General features: G+C 36.7%; 1 protein-coding gene across 1 annotated transcript in view; it reads right to left on the reverse strand.

Annotated features, from left to right (window-relative positions):
- Positions 1-15,506: 15,506 nt before the first annotated feature.
- Positions 15,507-17,063, reverse strand: part of LOC139727648 (polypeptide N-acetylgalactosaminyltransferase 11-like) — a 30,334-nt gene continuing 28,777 nt past the window's right edge. The window contains exon 11 of the mRNA XM_071638628.1: positions 15,507-15,769. Within this exon, the coding sequence (XP_071494729.1) occupies positions 15,644-15,769 (126 nt within the window). The 3' untranslated portion in view covers positions 15,507-15,643. The remainder of the gene's footprint in view (positions 15,770-17,063) is intronic.

Below are 17,063 nucleotides of genomic sequence, written 5' to 3' on the forward strand. Positions count from 1 at the left end.
GGTACATTCAGGGAGGCGTATATTCTACCTCTCTGCACACGAACATTCGGACTTTTCTAAGATCTAAAGTAAGGTCGGATGGAAGAATCGGCAATCGTAGACAGTGTGTACTCCATGATGTGTATTCCTAAAAGTTTTCGATGTTTTTGATTGTTACGTTTTTTCCTGTTTACTACTATAGATGCGCACAATGGTAAAGTGAACTATGTTTCCAATAAAATTAAAGCAGACCATTTTGTGTCATTGTGTCTATCGACGAAATCAAAAATCACATATCCTTGTTACTTATGTTATAAGCTCAGTGAGGAATAGGTGTCCAAGGAAGATTTTTTTGTTGTTTCTTCATTTGTGCTGGTTTTTTTTTCAACTAATGTAGGGCCTATAGTGCAATACAATCAGTAAATGCGAACCACATTTCCCTTCCTTCCTTTACAAAGTATCTCAATCACAGTATTTTAATGCATAACCATCTGGGTCGTTTTCTCCTTTCCACTATGTTGTCTAATGGATTTCTTTTGTAGGCTCGACTTGAGGAAAACCAGCAACATTTTTTTTTTTACCTTTTTTTTTTTTTAGTAGGCCTTATGAGTATGAATGTAAAAACCGGTCTAATTTGACTACTCTGAATCCTACAAATAAAACAAAATTCACGGATCTTTGACCAATGAAAAAATACAAAATGGATGCATATTTTGATAAAAACTGGCAATTTCAGATACACATTTTTTTTCTATATGTGATAATGAGTTCACTTCAATGATTTAATCTTAAAGGGTGTGTACAGTTCAGGTCGTGGTGAGGATATAGCTTTTAACGTTTTGCGAGATATTCAGAAACCTTCTAAGTTCTATAAGGGGTATCAAAAGTTTATTCGATGAAAATCGGTTTTGAAATGGCCGAGATAACCCAAAACAAGGTGAAACAAAGAGATCCTAATAAAGTTGTGGCACGTCGCCTTTTATTATTAGCACTTTTTTTTGATATCTCAGCCATTTGAAAACCAATTTTCATCAAATAAACATTGAATCCTTCTTAAAATTACATGCTCTTTCATTTTCATAAGAGGCTTTTCATTATCTCACTTAGGAATGTTCAAAAGATGAATGCCCACCTCAACCATACTGTACAGTCCCTTTATAGGTGCTATAGACGTGGAATGCAATCATCAGCTCAATGTAAATGAACATTATCTGAGGTCCCAAATCTTTCCGACATTCATCAAAGTGCGAATTGGTGCTCAAATATCCAAATGAACAGCATCAACAGTGAAGTATTTTAATTTGTTGCTTTTTTTGGGGGGGGGGAGGGGGATGGTTTGGGTTTTTTCAGAGAGAAACAAGTTAACAATTCATGTAGACATTATTGTTGTTGTTGTTGTTGTTTTAAAGAACGAAAGAAGAGAGAGAGAAAATGGGGCCCTATACAAATAATTTGCCCCAGACAGCACTTAACAAAAAGCAAACATTATAAATCTTAGAGAGATATAATTATTGTTCTCATGATATCAATGATCATTTTCGACGAATAATGAAAACTCTACAGAGGTTTCCCAAATCAGGTATCCGGAATTGTGAGTTTCAAAATCAGGCATCTTTGTGGATGAAAAAATTGACTAGGCCCTCTAAAAAAGCAAAACAACAACAACAACAACAACAACAACAAAACCCTGCAAGTATAATAGACTTGATTGTGGCGATATTGATTGATGCACAACGCCTTCCGCTGTATTTGTTCGTATAACGTTAAACTCATACTTAAGAGTCAGAACGATGAGATACATTACAAAAACACACACAATTTCTCCATCTGAAAAGCATAGTGCTTCCACATGCTCTGTAAAATATGTTGATGACAAGCTATTATTATTGCATAAGGCAGGCTAATATTCGGAGAAGAGCTATGATTCAATATGACCTGTGCACGGGAAAAATATAAAAAAATTTTATTCAAGCTAAAAGTATCTGAATTGGACATATTATATTCTTTAAATTTTTGTCAATGCTTTCATACGTATCAATTCGTTACGTTCCGAACAAAGTTCGCTAATGCGAATGATTAAGTTCATTATTCTGAAAGTTTGTCAGTGCTAAAATGTAATAAGTTTCGTGAATCAAAAATTTATGATTAATCCCAAAATGAATGCAGAGTCGTAATTCTTCAGAAGGTTTGTTGATCAGATCATGTTTTTCGGAATGACGAACATTATTCAATATCATCAGATGATATTGAATAATGTTCCTTATTCCGAAAAACTTAATTGGGTTCTTTATTCCAAAGTTTCGTTTATCCCAAAATGAATGAAGGGTCGTTATTCCAAAGGCGCGTCAATCTGGTGATGAAATAGGATTCGTAATTCCGAAAATAAAATATGTTTTATTTTTCAGCGAAATGCGGTGTTGTTATTGTTAAGATACTATATAGAATATTACGCGATGAAATTTAAGGGAAGAGCGCTGGAATACAGTTGGAATTTTGGATTGCATTATTGATAGAAAACAAATATTTCCTCTTCTTCCTCCGTATCCCACCTTTCCCATATACTCTATAGCCAACATCGTCATCGGGATGAACCATTCTTTGCCACATTTACCATTCAATTATCGGAATCAGGAATGTAACAACATCAATATTTACAAAAGGTCACACAAGTGCTCGGTTTTCCCACCTCCCTGGTTATACCACCTATATGGCCTACATGCTTACATCCTATAAGGTCCAAGGAACATATCAACTAAAGACATGCATATGGTGAAATGGAGAAGTTTGTCGTCGAGGGATTAAAAAGCAAAAATTACAGGATGGAGACCAAAATTAATAATTGGTTGTGGTGTGCCATATAGTACCGAACTTATTTCTGTTCTCTACTTATCTACACTCAATTTTCATTTTGCATTGAATGAGGTAATAAAAGCAGCCAACTTGCGTTGCTTCTTATATATAGAAATAAAAAAAACAATTAATAGTCTTACGACGGGGTGATAATTGTCTCTAAACATATCATTTGTCATAAACTTGGCTCCTGTTTCTTTTATAGAAAGCTTATTATGATTAACTAATATGGACGGGTCTCTGAGCATATGAAAAACAATGAAAAAAAAGTACATGAGCATCTTTTGAGAATTTGAATTGAGGCAAAATATTCCACAAAACTGATACTTTCCTATATACAAGTGACAGATCTAGTGCAATAAGCTGAAAAAATATATGAGTTACATGGACAAATCTATATCAAATGCTAGAGCTTGTCATATCAGATTATGTGAATACAAAAACTGTAAGTCAGAGTCTATTATTGTTTGTAACGTTTGGCCGTTAATTTTTTTTTTTTTGCATGATGACCTTGGGAAATGAAGTCTTTCAGCTGAAAATATCTAAAACCAAGCTGCAATGATAATTCATTATGATTGCACTGTATACGTCCACTTGATATATGCCAGCAATGAACCATGTTAATTGCGACTTAAACTAAATAATTAGTATTCTTTCTTGCATATATACCCATGGATGTTCTTAGCAAAACAAGGCTTTTTAAGGGGGGGGGGGGGCATAATTGCCCCGAAGCGCATCATGCTTCAAATAATGGCCTTCTGTCAAAGAAATAGTTTTTTTAATTAATTAATTATTTGTTTCATTATACATAACCACTTCAGACAAGGTTTTTATCATCAAGTGACTTTATGAAAAATAAATTGGAAATGAATAGATATGGCTCTTATCGCGCATTCTTTTTAAAACTGGTCCCCCTATAGATGCTATAATTGCTAAATGAATGGATGTTGGAGCATATAGTGGTAAGAAGTGACCTTGTACGGCTATCAAGCGGGCTATTTCAAGGGATAGAAGATGTTGTATGAAGACATCTTGAGGGGCCACAATACCCCAGCTCACCTATACATGCAAGTGTACTTCATTTTTCTTGTGTGGGTTCATACATATCCCGATGTTATTATCTTGATGATTATCATATGTGTGAGATGAAGAAATAAACAATATCGTAGAATATTTTTAAGTTTAGTCAGTTGCCGCAATGTTTCCACGAGAGGGACACGATATTATGAAGACAAGAACTGATCGGAAGAGCACGTTGCTAATCATCTGTTTCTTTTTTATTCACTGGCTGCTATTAAGTTATAGAAAGAAGGGTCTCAACTGAACGTATTCATCAGCAAACACGAACATAAAAAGTACATGTACATAGAATAATACATTATATATCACATGGGCCGCCCACCCACAACTCATCTCTACATACAAAGTTTTTACAAAAAAATTTGCACAATACTCCGCTGCACTTTCTTTTTTCGACTTCATTTTTCGCTCTTTGGATGCCATGTGTCTTGGGCATGGTGTATAGCTCCGTGCATAGTGTAGATATAGTGACTAAATAGGCCCTATCAGAAACAGGATTATCGCACCAGAAAACCTTTCCATGCAGTAAACAGTGCATGGAAATACTCCACGGACAGTGGATGCATGCATGTAATGTATATGGAGAGTGTCCTTGGGACCTCTGGGTGAGGATGCAGGGGTCACTAACGTGACCTCTTCCTTATTACGTAATGACAGAATGATCGCCCTCGCTCACTGGGGGTAAATTTAGGCTCCTCCCACTTGAAGCGAATGTGCCCAGACCCTTTGCCTTCGGCAAAGGCGGCGACTTCGTCGCGGGGCGGCGACTTCGTCGCCGCGGAGTCCAGTTGGCAAAGGGTCTGGAAACCAGACTAGGTGAAAACATGTGAGAGTTCAGTGAGAGCTGAACTATCTCACACAGTTGATCTCACATGTCCTGTACCAGTGTATGCATGATAAGATATTCACCATGGCGCTTTTTTTGTCTGTCTCTCTGTTTTTGTTTTATTCTTATTTGAAAGCTGAATGGGTATTTTTATGATGGTTGTTGCTGTTGTGGTTGGTATTTTCTGTGCTAGCTTGGTATTAAAATTATTATTATCATCAGACATTATTAGGGCCTGTGTTCCACTACTCAGCTGTTCATGTTTCCTTCATATTCTTACAATCAGTATATTATTATTGGTGCTGCTAATCATTATTATTAAATGTTTTAAAGTCTGTGTTAATAATTTGTTTCCATTTCATGTAAAAGTTATATTTCACCATAATAGCATGCAAAGTACATTATTTGTTCCCAAGAAATCTTATAGTACATGGACATGTAAATGCACATAAATTATAATACCTTGAATAATAGCTGCAAAATTCAAAATGTGACCATGCAACCAGTTCACTGCACATCACAATGCACCAGTGTTGTTTGCAGGCACAGCAATGGGTAGTGCTTGCAGCCTACCCGTCCACCAGTACCACCCACCAGTACCACGTGGAGTAATCCAGGTTCTGGCCAGGGAGGGGTGAGACCCACCAGCCGCGCCTGTTGACAAGGATTGCGCATGTGCACTGTGCGGCCAAGCGGCAGTAATCTAGTTAGTGGAGTGGTCTCTTGGGGAGTGCGGCTCCGAGGATGGTTCAAAAGACACTAATCCAGTGCCCACTCCTTTTCCTCTCACCTCCCTGGTCTAAAGTACCAGACTTTCCAATTCTGTAAGTGTGTTCTCTGATAGATTGCATATACTCGAGGCACGCGCAGCACACAGAGAGCTAGTCTAAAGTAAAAGACTTCCCAACTCTGGTTGTGTGGTCTCTCTCGTAGATCAGATCATATTTATATTTTTAATCCCCCTCTTTTAAGGGACTTTCCCGCTACAGTATGCATGCATTACACATTGTCAGCACCGGCAAACTTCTACAATGCTCTCCTTATTCCTGTATTTTCGTTATTCATGGGTCAAAATTTTTCGGTCGAAATGTAAAACGGATGACCATAGAATTTCTCAATAGAATATAAAACTGAAAACTTTAGAAAGAATAGAGAAAATTGAGTGCACTTTGAATGGTCTGCCACAGGCAGATATCCTTATCATGCTCTTACATAATATGACAGCTGTTGTAGTCATTAAACCCTGGCTGGGCCTCCAGGTTGGCCACGCCTGAGAAGAAAGTTATTTTGCAGTGGGCAAATACATCTACTCCCACTTCTCAAACGAGGAATCGTTAGGGGGGTATAGCACCCCATCAGCTTCGTTTGGCGATGGGCCCGGTCTCGCCTCAAACGGGGGTTTGACGGAATGGAGAACAACGTGCTTTGCTAAAGGGCCCTTATACCGCCGGGATGGGATTTCCAACGTCATATATAGGTACGTGCACGTACTCCGCGGTCCTTGTCTTGACCGCTCAGCCAAGATGCCTCAAATTCATACAGTGCAGCAACTAAGAACAATGTAGAAGAAGAATAACAAGAAATCAACGCTCTTTTTTTTTTCTCAAACGTCTTACAAAGAGTATCATACAAAGCAACTGATTCACTTGGGTCCTGTCTTCATAACTGCAACATAATTTTTAATATTTGGTTGTTTGTATGAAAAAGATACAATGTCAAAGATGAAGAGCAGACGATTTAAATAACTTTCATTGACAATAAATATACTAGTATACTTGTTATTTACTGCGCTTGCAGTATTTGCATCTTTCATTTGTTGACCTATACATGTATTGTATATATTTGTTTATTTTGAAGAGAACAATTAACGGGCTTTCATCACTACACAACCTTGCAAAATCCCGGAAGATAATGCATCATGAATGGATTCTAATTAAATGGCTGGCCGAGAACTATATAAACAGTCTTTTATTTTGCTTAAAAGCCTAACCGACGTGTATTATACCTACTGTAATGTGCCTAACTTTACTTTTCGGTTGTCAGTTTGCTAGTGACCGGTACCATGTACACCTAGAACGACAACTCGTCTGCGCTCAGCTTGCTAGCATGTGTATTACAAATGTATTGCTCCCGTTTCTGTGTGGTTCAGTTGATAACTTGGAGCTAGCACTGGCCTGGGAATCTTGCGAAAATGGTCGCTGTGGAATTTAAATTGTGTCACCGTTTTATTAAAAAAAAAAATGGTGCACATTTTTTTTTTTTATAACGTTCACATGTAAACATTTACTACGGCTCTATAAATTTTCATATCACTCTTGCGTATAAGGCCACACAATTAAACCTGCACAAGATATAAATGTCGCATAAATATATAGCATTTTTGCAGAATCACGACCTTGCATGAATGATAAGAGAATAATGAGCACTTAAGCTAACAAACCACCTTGGTACCCGAAATGAAACACAAAACATTATATAGAAAACTGCTAGCAGTTGATTTTGCTTGAATAAGTCAAGTGGTTTGTTTTCACTTTGGAGATGCTACATGAAAACTTTGCCAACTTGAAAATCTTTGCCAACATATCCCATAAAATCATTGATTACACCAAGCCAAATGAGTCATTAAGATAATCATTTTGCTCCCTAAAAGAAATAAAAAAAGAAATTAAGCCCTGAACCAAAAACAACGAAACTGCATGCGTACTATCAAATAACATCTAAACATAACATATCTTCATCATGATCTCTAACCATCACTTTGGGCTCTTTCAAAATTCAAGAGGTACCTACCATGTAGGTACGTGTACCTACTCTGCACTTAGTTCATGCATGTACTGACGTTGATGAAATACTCTCAATTTCATATTTATCATATGTAATGGCAACGCGATAACATGCATCAGACAGAATTATAAAACACAAGAAAAGAGACGACAACAACAAAGTGAAATTAGATGCCCACTGGGCACACATGGGTAAAAATAAGCATACCATAAAAGTCAAACTAGGAACAAACCATAAAGATAATCAATTTTAATACAGAGAAATGACTATATAAACAATGCTACAATGGACTACAATCAGACACCATCCATTTTTTTTTTTTTTGGGGGGGGGGGGGGGGGGAGGGGATACATCTCCTTGGTAGACTGTTCCAAACATAGGAATTATGTTTCTGAACTGTAGTACAAAAGCAAAAATCAATCCCTGCCATCGTAACCATATATCATTATATTGATATATATATATTTTTTTTCTTTGCACCAGTCATATACATGTATTATATTTTATTCTTACATACAATTAAATTACACATGTACTCATTATTTGGTAACTCGTGTTCTCTAAATTGGATCTAAAAAGAGATTGCCTTACAGATAACCAATATAGACATGACTCCTGAATTCTTAGATTCCATAAAAGTTTGGGGAGGTAATTGTAGAACAATCAACAGTGTCCACACATGTCAGTTCTGCCAACATTCCCATATCTAAATCAGAGAAATTCCATGCAGCAAACAGGGAGATATCTGTGTGTTACTAGTACATGCATTTCAATGGGCCAAAATAATTCCTAAATCAGGGAGATTTCAATATTCTCTTATTCAGACATGAACAGATTTGACATTTTCAGGGAGATTCCTGCAGAATCAGGGATACTTGGCAGCTCCGATATGTACCGGTATATCCATCTCATTTCACCTCTGAAAGGAGTTAGAGTGCACACACACAGGATCATTGTGTAATCTAATGAGACAGCACACAGAAATGTTTTATGGGAGCCTCTCTTAAAGGTAGGGAATCCCATTTGCATGCCTTAAATGAATGAGTTGTATAAATACAGTGGTATGTTAAAGAGAGTATCATTTTAGAAACTCCCATAAAGTATTGAAAGTGGAAGGTAACATTTAGTACATTTTTATTGACCATTAGATTTTGAATTGAATTTTTTCGGGGCTCACCATAAATTCCAGTACATCACTAGGCTACCTTTGCAGACCCATGCACTGCATGTGTGTCCATCATGTATATTTTGTGACGAAATTTCATCAAAACTTACAAACATTTCTGTATACATTCTTGGCACACACTCTATATGTTATTACATCAGCTCTTGTACTTTTAGATTTGTGTTTATAGATAAAAAAGTACAGAAGACTGCAACAAAATGGTTTAAGTGTGGCTAACACACAGAACTACTGAGTAGTTGAGTTTTGTGCATTATTCAAATTGTAGAGAACTGTTGACTTCCAAATTTCTCAGCAGTGGCCTAAACAAGTCCCCTGAGGTTCATATTTAATGTTTTGCTGCATTTTGGGAGGTCTGTAAAAGGTATCCCCTACCTTTAAATCTTTTCGCACATGCACATACCCCCCCCCCCCATTATGTGTAGCTTACTTTTCCTTCATCTAACGGAAATACATATACCTGTACGTCATGTATTTATCTGCAGCAAATGGAACATATATTTCTAACTTCATCTCCATCTAAATTCAACGACCGACAGTACAGAGCATACTCACAAAACTGTTTTGTGCATTTGCTCTAGCAGCATGCGTATATAGACAATTCACACATGGTCTTTTATGCTATTCGAATCCATGATATACATCAATATGTCACAACTAAATGCACCACCTTTTTAAGGTACAGAAAAAATGTGAAAATACATGTATACAAACATGACTGACAACTGAGAACAATAGAGTATCCAGTTGCTGATTTGTGCACATGAAAAGTGATGCCAAATACAATGTATATTAGAATTTTAACACTCTTTCTAACCAGTATGAGCAATACCCTCTCATTATACAGAAGGTGACATTTAACTCTTTTTCAAGAAAAGAGACTTAGTATTTCAGACATTTAGAACAGGATTAAATAATGCTTATGAACAGAAAGTCACGTTTTATATTTAACTCCATTTTTCTTTTTTCTTTTTTTTTTTGGGGGGGGGGGGGGTAGGGAATTATGGAAAATGCATCGGAAAGTGATTACTACTGGGACAGCTAATCAGTCCTAAAAACCTCTTTGTTGTTGACATGGTCGTTCCTATCACTCTAAATTCTTTGTACAGTTGGTCTTGTTTTTATCCACAAAACAAGCTAACAAAACATTCATCTCTGCCAAATGCTGTGGCACAAGTTTACTTGTACTATCAAAATACAAATTCTACTCGCGTCACAAAAATCGGGCGTGATTTGTGGTCCGTTAGTGTCTCTCATCGCGTACCACAAGGAGGGATATATCCATCCTCTATTATCTGATTCTTGATGTTGCACCCATTACCTATCCACCTGTCTTTGCACCCAATGGGTACCCATTAGTTTTTTACCAACACCTTTGAGAGATCACGTAAAAAGAAGACAAACCAGGCAACTATAAAATGCAAAATTTCGTTGTAATGATTATGCAAATAATTTGTACACTTTGTCCATAAAAATATTTCAGCATGCCACCAGTGAGACAAATTGTCCAAGATTCTTACACATAATGATATATTCTTTATAGGTGACAGAGATAAGGATCTGTCATCCACTAAATGATATACATCTTTATAACAATTGGCATTTCAAAGCACCAGTACAGGGTAATGCACTTTACATGTAACTGTTTTTAGAAATATGTTCTTAATATCCGGCAACAGTATTTTTGACACTCTAGACAGTATGGATCAAATAGATTAAAACAACAACAAATGAACTCCGAAATAACTGCATAAGCCCATAACCAAAAAACAAACAAACAAACAAACAAACAAATAATAATAAAATACTGCAATTTTCTTTGATTTTTCTCCTCTTTCTCTCTTTTAGACACTAAAGGGATATTCATATCTGCAGCAAGAAGTCAAAATATGTTTTGGTAACCCTTGGTAACCCTCAGTAACAGGTTTTTGTACATCCCCTCACCAAAACAGGATAATAAAACAACAATGAAACAAATACAAAATCATACATCACTAAAGATACATTTATAATGGTATTTCAACAATTTTTTAAATGGCATTTTGGAGTAAAAATGCTTTGATAAAGGTGTTAAAGCTATGCATCTTCATTAGGTATGGCATAATATTATTGGTTGAGATGGGGATTCAGCTTTAATTTTTTGCAAGATAGTTACAAAACCACTAGTGGAATATGAAAGAGCATACAATTCTAAAGAGGAACTGAAAGTTTATTTGTTAAAAACCGGTTTTGAAATGGCTGAAATATCCAAAAACAAAGTTAAACACAGTGATCCAAAGTGATTTCTTTATTGTGGATATCTCAGCCATTCTAAAACCAGTTTTCCTCAAAAAACAAAACAAAACTTTGAGTTCCTGTTAGAATTGTATGCTTTTTCATATTTCATAAGAGGTTTCTCAGTATCTCACAAAAACAGTTGGAAACCTGAAGTCGCCCACCTCAACCGACAGTGTACCATCCCTTTAAGCAGGTCACTGTGTAAGTTCATCATCACAAACGACCTCATTGTAATTGGTACTAGCACTGAAAACTTACGATTACAGGATGTTTTCAGGCCAGTTTAGCTTTCCCTATTAAACATGGGCAACACGAGGCAGTTTGGCCTAATATTTCACACAGCCTAACTGGGCGAAGGCAGTAGCAATACATGCACAGGAAGTGTAAATACTGTATACTACTGCTAATTTCATTCAATGGCCACTACAGAGACTCCAACCCAAAGCACCTTCTGATCTGGAGATTCTCCCGCCTGAAACCCCTAGCAAACGGGAGACTCTATTAAAGTTGATGTGTGCGAAGCGCGAAGTTCCTAGGTTTCTAGATGCTCTCTGCTGCTATCTAAGGCTTATTTTTTCAACATACAATAGCAATAAGTAAGAAATTCTTTCCAACGGGAGACACAGAGCCAGGGCAGGAGAAATTAAATCTCAAGCGGGAGAACGGGAGATTTTGCAAAAATGGGTTTTCGGCAGCAGATCTACCGTCGAAAACGGGAGAGTTGGAGTCTCTGCCACTAGCATAATCAAAGAAGCACATAAGCTCCCGACTGCAGAAGATTAAACCCATAGTAATGCAACGTAGTAAAACTCATAATTCACAGGCCAAAATCATACTTCAACTGAAAAAATGGGAGAGTTGCACATATCAAGCATGCTAAACCAAATTCCGACAAAAAAGAATGAAATCATTTCAAATACATAAAATCGAACATCCTTATTTTGGAAGAAGAAAAGACATCCTACATATTGAAGAAAAAAAAACAAGAACAACAAAATAAGTTTGGAGCTGGATCAGCATGCCAATAAGGTAACGGGGAAAAAATATGAATTCTATGTAGCCTGGAAGACTGTTCATTTTTTTCTAGTACTAATCAGCATATTCAGATGCAATTCCAGGAAAATTGACAATGACTGCCACACAGGGATCATCAGAAAATAGGAAAACAAACAAATACATAAAAAAACTAATTCTACATGGACTGGTAAAATTCAATATCTCATACGAAAATGTGCGGAATTTTTGTAAAATCTACAATTTTCTTTGTGCAACATGATTCAGGGAATGAGCTGATATTCAGTACAAACTACAAGTAACATGTATTTCTCCAAATTGACTTTACACACTGATCCTCTCGAGAGAGAAGTAAAATAGGTTTTAAGATTGCAGTACTAAATATAAGCACTGAGCACCAATTGTGCTCAAACATCATATCAATCCATCAGTCCTCCTTCGACTTTTCATGCTTTAAAAACAAGACTTCATGGTTTCAATTTCTTTCACCACTTTGACTTGACAATCTTGTTTAGATATAAGATTTTTCAACATTTAAAATAAAATCCCAAAATAAACACACAAAAAGAAAAAAACAAGAAGAAGAATATTTCAGGTCACTAGAGTTTTTACACATATCAAAAAATAACATGAACATCTTAAGTGACTTAGCTCTCAAATGAATTCAAGTGGTATATATTATTTCATATGAGTTGCAAAGAATAACATCTTAATCTTAAACAAGGAAAAGTAGAAATTACGCGGTGCGTAACATATGTCCCCGCCGGAAGTAGCATTTTGTAACAAAATGTGCAATATAGGTAAAAAAATCAAGGTCAAAGGTCAAAGAAGTCAAAGGTCAAAATTCTGTGTAGAAGTTTTGAAGCCCTCACCTAGTGCCATCACATAAAGCAAATGGAATCGAAATTGGGTTAGAAATGGCGAAGGAGTATTATTTTGTAGCCAATGTACAATATAGGTCAAAAATCAAGGTCAAAGGTCAAAGAAGACAAAGGTCAAAATTCTGTGTAGAAGTTTTGAAGCCCTCACCTAGTGCTATCACATAAAGCAAACGGAATCGAAATCGGGTTAGAAATGGCGCAGGAGTAGCATTCTGTAGCAAAATGCACAATATAGGTCAAAAATCAAGGTCAAAGGTCAAAGAAGTCAAAGGTCAAAATTCTGTGTAGAAGTTTTGAAGCCCTCAACTAGTGCCATCATATAAAGCAAACGGAATCGAAATCGGGTTAAAAATGGCGAAGGAGTAGCATTTCGTAGCAAAATGTACAATATAGGTCAAAAATCAAGGTCAAAGGTCAAAGAAGTCAAAGGTCAAAATTCTGTGTAGAAGTTTTGAAGCCCTCACCTAGTGCCATCACATAAAGCAAACGGAATCGAAATCGGGTTAGAAATGGCGAAGGAGTAGCATTTTGTAGCAAAATGTACAATATAGGTCAAAAAATCAAGGTCAAAGGTCAAAGAAGTCAAAGGTCAAAATTCTGTGTAGAAGTTTTGAAGCCCTCACCTAGTGCCATCACATAAAGCAAACGGAATCGAAATCGGGTTAGAAATGGCGAAGGAGTAGCATTTTGTAGCAAAATGTACAATATAGGTCAAAGGTCAAGGTCAAAGGTCACAACTGAAATTCTGTGTAGAAGTTTCAAAGCTCCCATGTAGTGCTATCATATAAAGCAAACAGAATCAAAATTGGCTCATAAATGACAGAGAAGTAGCAAATTGAAGATTTTGATCACACACGGACGCACACACGGACACACGGACACACGGACACACGGACGGACGGACGGACAGACGGACGGACACACGGACACACACACGTACGGAGCCCGTTTCATAGTCCCCTGCTCGAACTCGTTCGGCGGGGACAATAATGCCTATATCTATGATTATGTTACAAGCAGTAATTACAATATGGCATGTTACCAATGACATTACACTCTAAGAGATTCTAGTAAAAGTATCTAATATACATGCAAACTGTGTTCACGGTATATATTTCACAAATTTTGTGCACCATTACCAACTGATATTTGTGAAAGGAACAACTTGCAAAAAAAAAAAAAAAAAAAAAAAAAATTGCCTCTTGCACTGTAAATTATCTCCAAGTTGAGAAATCACCAACTTTTCCCCTGAAAATGAATGTTCTCCTTTCTCATTCAATCATTTTGGTTCTCAACTACGATATTTGACTCCTGAAGACATTGTTCCACCTGCCCCAAATCGTGAAATATTACACTCTTGAAACATATGGCTATATGTCTCAAAGGTTCTGCCAACCTTTCTGAATGTAACCTCAAGTCATAATGATGTTTATCTTGACAATACAATGTATCGTGACCACATTGGGTATGTACTCTGTGTGTGTGTGTGTGTGTGTGTGTGTGTGTCTGTTGTGTGTCCAAGATTTCTCACATTGTGTAAAAAGTCTTTGAAATCTCGCTTGTGAGGATAGTAGGTGGCGATTAACCTTCTGGTGAGTAATTATTCTACGATGGGGCTACTGTCAAACCAGAAATTTTCATGTACATGAAATTTTCAAGGATTTCACAAGGACCCAAGATTTGCGAAAGTAAAATTGCGCATGAAAGTTCTTGTCCATACAATGCGCTGAATGCCACTGGAAATCTGCAAAAGTTTCATGCCGCAAAAAAAAACAACAACAACAATAACATCAACAACAAACCATAGGCTCCAATTCATGAAAATTTCATACGGCAAATGTTTTTGGTTTTACGATTTGCTCGGCTGGGTATAAAGAGTGAGAATGGTTCAAGGGTGGCACTGTCCGACGAGGATCATTTCTCCTGGACACCAGTTTTGGGTATGGAATGTAAAGACTACAAGGAAATCCCTGTAAAAATACTTGTGGAGATGTGAAAGACTCCAAAGCCATGGGATATGTTGTGCAAGCTGAAATGTAACTTGACCTCTTACAATCCAATAAAGTTGACAAAAAGTGTGCATAGCAGGAAGTATCCCGCGTGCCAAATTCTACTAGTATACAGTCAGTCATCACTAAATATAGACCACCCTTTTTCTTCTCTTTTCTCATTTTTCCAGCTGTTTATGTCTCATACAAACTGACTGTTTAACCTGTTACTCGAACTTTCAATGTATTGATACAAATTCATTGAGATTAATTTGCACACAAATCAATAAAAAAGGGCCAAATTTACATTCCATCATGAGCTCATTTTAACTTTTAGTTGTCTTTTGTGCGTGGACATTTACATTGCACATGATTATAAAATTTATCAGAAAGTAAACTATATCAACCAAGAAGAACTTTAAAAAAAGATAAAAAGAGTCAAAATCAGCCTGTAGTCATATTCTCGCAATGAATGTAGTAGTAAATGACGAGGGTAATTTATTCTAATTAATCAGGCTCCACCCACTGATCAGATATGCAGAATTTAGTACAAAGTCATGCCATTATGCTCCTGTCTGTGTGCTAACAACCATCCATTCATACAATGTCTATTCAACAATTTGAATCATGATTAGAATGTACACTATTTATCGGTGTGAACAGCCCCCTGAATGAATAATCAATACTTATGGCTCCAGCAGCATCTTGATTCTTTGTTTTACTCTATTGACACATGTGAACCCACTCGGGCAAGAACATCCCCCAGGTTGCGCTGCATCTGTCACCTCTTGAACCGGTATTCCCACATCTGAACGGGGGTACCATTGCAGATCTCTAGCTTGGAGGTGTAAACGCTGCCCGCCTGCTGAACGCTGAGACACAGTCCCGACACAGGCTGGTAGATTTGCTGTGGGGGGTGTGAGATAGTAAATCTTTAATACAATATCGACAAACTTCCTCAGTGGACTTTACGAAGACAGTAAGAACAGTGACACAAGTGGGTTTTATATCTCGTTAACTCTGTTACATTAAATAAAAACGATCATAGTGGATGCAAGGCTAAAAAAAAAAATTATAACATTAAAATCAGGAAGAGTCTACAGAGCAGTTGGGGAGATGCTTGTGCACTTCATGCATTATCACAGTGTAGGTAAACATACTTCACATATTGTATAAAGCTGTTATTTTCGTGAGGGTTTAATTTTTCGCGAATTTTGTGAATCACAGTCGGATCGCGAATTTAACAACACAGAAAAATGTCACCATGCACTGTGGTAATAGCGCATTTACAATAGCATCTGTGCCAATTCGCGAAAACAAAATGTCTATGACCTCCTCATTCGCAAAAATATCTTTACTCGAAAATAACAGCTTACACAGAATCAGGGAAATTTTTCATATTCTCTTATTTACAGGACACGTTAACCTTCATACACATGTGGATTGAGTGAATGCAGCAATATCAATAGAACACATCAGCAAGAGTTTGAGGAAAATCGGACAATCCGTTTAAAAGTTATGAATTTGTGAAGTTTCCGCTTATTCACTGCTGGATGAAAAGACTACTACAGCTTGTGATGTCACATGTGTACAACGGTGTACAACGATATAAAGAAAATATTTATAAATTTTTTATATTTTCTCGCATAATAAAAGAGCACTTGACTTCCCTCTTTCAGAAGGCAGGGGGAATAATATTACCCTTGACATACATAAGTGACGTGTCGAGGAAATGTGCACTTTTTTCAAAAAGTAAAATTTTGTAAAATTCTCTTTATATTTTCCTTATATCATTGTACGCATGTGACATTTATCCACTGTAGTAGTCTTCTCATCCAGCAGTGGCTGCGCAGATACTTTAAAAATTCATAACTTTTGAACGGATTGTCCGATTCTCCCCAAACTAGTATGTGTTCTACTAATATTGCTGCATTCACTCAATCCACATGTATATGAAGGTGAACTTGTCCTGCAAACACGAAGAGTCATTGGGGTTTCGGAAACCTCAAATAAAAATCAGGGAAATATGCCAGCTCTAATAGATATATCTCTCCACAGCTGTCATGGTTACATACAAATAATAACAGTGGGAGTTCAGTGGGTGTTTATATTTGTTTACACTAACATGCCATGCTGTCTGGTGTTAAAAGGAAATGAAAAATTCTTCACACAGCATAAACAGAAAAAAAAAGAAAAAGTTC

The sequence above is a fragment of the Diadema antillarum genome, unplaced genomic scaffold, assembly GCF_040938485.1.
Source record: "Diadema antillarum isolate AM-2024a unplaced genomic scaffold, OU_Dant_1.0 seq00000138_RagTag, whole genome shotgun sequence".
In the NCBI taxonomy this organism is placed as follows: Eukaryota; Metazoa; Echinodermata; class Echinoidea; order Diadematoida; family Diadematidae; genus Diadema; species Diadema antillarum.